Genomic DNA, 4,486 nt, shown 5'->3' with positions numbered 1-4,486 from the left:
ATGTTCCCCAGGTTCTATGTTCCCCAGGTTCTATGTTCCCCAGGTCCTATGTTCCCCAGGTCCTATGTTCCCCAGGTTCTATGTTCCCCAGGTTCTATGTTCCCCAGGTCCTATGTTCCCCAGGTTCTATGTTCCCCACTTACCTCTACAAAAAAAAAAGGTTCTATGTTCCCCGCTCAACTTAAAAAAGATTCTATGTTCCCTATTTTATGTTTTCACATCCAAAAATGCACGAAACATTCATTTCTAACTCAAAACACCCAATAATGGGGAGAGATTACCAATACTCGTGGGACAGGGGGGACTAGGGACATCTGGACACCATACTTTTGTTATGACTGGGCATCTGGACGAGTGGGCACCTGGACATCTGGGCAATAGGGACATGTGGGCATTTGGATGAGTGGGCACATAGGGTGAAGACATCTGGGCAACTGGGCACCTAAATTAGGATTGCCCACATGTTCTTAGTGCCCAGATGTCCCACCACTTCCTGCATTTGAGTTGGGAACATACTTTTATTTATTTTTTATTTTTTTGACATACAGTAGATCCTTTTATGGTTGAGAGGGGAACATAGAACCTTTTTGTGGGGAAGTGAGAAACAGGGTTAGGGTTAGAGCATAGAACCTGGGGAACATAGGACCCCGTTCAAACTGAGCTCATGCTTCCTTCTAGTCGGAGGCCTTAGGGATATTTCCTGCTCATCAGTCTAAAAGCACAGATGTAGCCCAGGGCTTGCTCTAATGATTTAGCTAGGGCACGCGAGTCGGCGACTTTCGGGGTCGCCACAGCGGCCAAATGAAGTTGGGCTGCCATCGACTTTCTATACAGGAGGAAAATACCCAGGGTATTTAAGTAGGATGTGAGGGGACTAACTAGGGCATTTGTTTTGCACAAAAAACATTCCTTGGGCAACAAATGGCCCCAGAAAACTGAAAAGTGAGTGAAAAGTGATGACTCATCACTTTTCATCACTAAACCATGGTTTTCTAAATCTCTAATCCTGTACAAACACCTTACGGTATGAATACAATGAAGCTGAACTGTTGTTGCATAATGCATATTAATAATGAATGAACCACCAATTAATTATCAATATTTCACAGTAGAAAAAAACATAGAAAAATCTGACAACAGTTTGTCTGTAAACCAAACAGGAGCTTAAGATGCCCAGACAGACAGACAGACAGACAGACAGACAGACAGACACACAGACAGACACACACACACACACACACACACACACACACACACACACACACACACACAGACAGACAGACAGACAGACAGACAGACAGACAGACAGACAGACAGACAGACAGACAGACAGACAGACAGACAGACAGACAGACAGACAGACAGACAGACAGACAGACAGACACACACACACACACACACACACACACACACACACACACACACACAGAGAGAGTGAAAATAGTTTCTAGTTTCTTGGTGTGATTAATTAATTTATATAAACATTAACATTATCATTATTAAAGCGTTGGTTCGCCTGTTAGCTTAGCATTCATGCATGCTGTCATTCACTGTACACTGCGTTAGGGTTAGGGTTAAGTTTAGGGGTAGGGTTAGGTTTAGGGTTAGGGTTAGGGTTAGGGGACACTGCAGGAAAGATCTTCCTTATGGAAACATGTGACTTCCATTATGGAATGCATTTAAGCCCCGCCTCCCCTCAGGTAAAGGATAAGGAATGTTCCTTAGATGTGTCAGTGGTGTGACTGACAGCCTTTCCTAACACAGCCGGTGGATCCTATTGGTTCACCATCTGTGCCATGGCCCGCCTCCCACTTCCTGTGCCAGGCTTTTATTTTTCTTCCTATCGCCAAAATAAAAGCCTAGGTTTCCGAGGCTAGTGCTGGGACAGCCTTCCAGTCAGGACCGTGTAATGATCTGTGGACCAATGAGCTTTCAGCCTCCAGGTGAGCGTGGACCAATGAGCTGTGGAGGAGCTTTCAGTGGACCCGCCCACTCCCTGCAGTGTGTCTGTCCGCTGTGGGAGCAGAGCTTATTAATGTACCTGGGTTAACCTGGGTTAACCTGGGTTAGGGTTAATCTGGGTTAGCCTGGGTTAACCTGGGTTAACCTGGGTTAACCTGGGTTAGGGTTAATCTGGGTTAACCTGGGTTAACCTGGGTTAGGGTTAGCCTGGGTTAACCTGGGTTAACCTGGGTTAGGGTTATTAATGCACAGTAATCTGTGTGTCCTTTTATACATTTAATTTATACATTTCATTTTATGTGTACATAAATACATTGTTAAAATGTGTGTGTGTGTGTGTGTGTGTGTGTGTGTGTGTGTGTGTGTGTGTGTGTGTGTGTGTGTGTGTGTGTGTGTGTGTGTGTGTGTGTGCATGATCTGGCCCCTCATTGGTCAGTCTTGCTGCTGGGCTCCGCCCCTCCTGGGCAGCCATTGGTCAGATTCTTGGGACTCGGGGGCGTGGCCAACGCAGGGGAGGCGGGGTCTACTGAAGAGCAGCTCCTCTGGGGCCGCGATTGGCCGACGGCCGCGGGGACGGGGATGACTGACAGCTGGTGCAGCCTATCAGCCTTCAGAGGAGGTCTGGTGGGAGGAAGGCGATTGGCCGGTTTGGGGGCGGGCTCCTGGGAAAGGGGCGGGGTCGAGGCCTCTGGGGGCGTGTCCGGTCGGGAGGCCTCGGAGCCAGGCATCTCACAGCTGTCGGTTCGACGCCGAGAACTCTCATGCATCCGACCGGTAGCCACCACCGCCTTCATGGCTGCCTGGAGTTATAGATAAATATTAATATAAAAATATTATATATTACATCTATTATTACATTCCTCCTATTGCCGCATCCCACTTCCAAGCCCGTTCACGCCCCCTTTACATCCACTCCAACTCATAGGTAGGGCGTAGGGAATAAATAAAACCGCCCATAACTCTATCATTGGCCCCACGTTGCCATGGTGACCGGTGATTGGCTCGTATTCCCAGCTATGGGACCGGCGGATCCAATTTCAACCGAGGGGGGCGTAGCCAGAACACACACACACACACACACACACACACACACACACATACACACACACACACACACACACACACACACACACACACACACACACACACACACACATAGCTAATAGTTAGCTCACAACTTTCCACTTTTCTCTTTCACCTCAATCGCAGTAACATCCGTATACACCACGTCATCGCATCACCAATACGTTTTATTTGTTATTTTTTTCAAAACTTTTTTTTTTCTCAAAAACTTTTTTTTCTCAAAAAATTTTTTCTCAAATTTTTTTTTTCTCAAAAATCTTTTTTTCTCAACATTTTTTTTTTCTAAAAAAAAACACTGATAGATGCAACGCGGCGACCTAGAGGGGAGGCCGGCATAGCCGGCCGACCTTCTAGTTATATTAGAACTCTCATGCATCCGACCGGTAGCCACCACCGCCTTCATGGCTGCCTGGAATTAGATTATATATTAATATAAGAATATTATATTACATTATATTATATATTACATTATATTATATATTACATTATATTAGAACTCTCGTGCATCCGACCGGTAGCCACCACCGCCTTCATGGCTGCCTGGAATTAGATTATATATTAATATAAGAATATTATATTTTACATTATATTATATATTACATTATATTATATTATATATTACATTATATTATATATTACATTATATTATACATTACATTATATGACATTATATTATATCTTACATTATATTATATATTACATTATATTATATCTTACATTATATTATATATTACATTATATTATATACTACATTATATTATATATTAATATAAGAATATTATATATTACATTATATTATATATTACATTATATTATATATTACATTATATTATACATTACATTATATTATATATTACATTTTATTATATATTACATTATATTATATATTACATTATATTATATATGACATTATATTATATATGACATTATATTATATCTTACATTATATTATATATTACATTATATTATATATTACATTATATTATATCTTACATTATATTATATATTACATTATATTATATACTACATTATATTATATATTAATATAAGAATATTATATATTACATTATATTATATATTACATTATATTATATATTACATTATATTATATATTACATTATATTATATATTACATTTTATTATATATTACATTATATTATATATTACATTTTATTATATATTACATTATATTATATATTACATTATATTAGAACTCTCATGCATCCTCCCTGTGGCAACGACCGCCTTCATGGCTGCCTGGAATTATATTATATATTAAAGATTTAATTAAATATTACCTCTAATTTACACTAATTACTAGGAGTGTAACGATACATTTTAACAGCAATATGATACGCATCACGATACATGGTTGACGATACGATACATGGTTGATGGTTGATGATACGATACATGGTTGATGATACGATACATGGTTGAT

General features: G+C 40.0%; 1 protein-coding gene across 1 annotated transcript in view; it reads right to left on the bottom strand.

Annotated features, from left to right (window-relative positions):
• Nucleotides 1–2,387: 2,387 nt before the first annotated feature.
• LOC308304399 (calcium/calmodulin-dependent protein kinase type IV) overlaps nucleotides 2,388–4,486 on the bottom strand; it is a gene marked incomplete at both ends in the record, with an annotated part of 33,572 nt that continues 31,473 nt past the window's right edge. The window contains one exon of the mRNA XM_080748989.1: nucleotides 2,388–2,762. Within this exon, the coding sequence (XP_080605115.1) occupies nucleotides 2,388–2,762 (375 nt within the window). The remainder of the gene's footprint in view (nucleotides 2,763–4,486) is intronic.

The sequence above is a fragment of the Nannobrachium achirus genome (genome assembly GCF_963921795.1).
Source record: "Nannobrachium achirus genome assembly, chromosome: 1".
Lineage (NCBI taxonomy): Eukaryota > Metazoa > Chordata > Actinopteri > Myctophiformes > Myctophidae > Nannobrachium > Nannobrachium achirus.
Note: the sequence above shows the minus strand (reverse complement) of the source record. Positions and strands in the feature narration are given on the sequence as shown.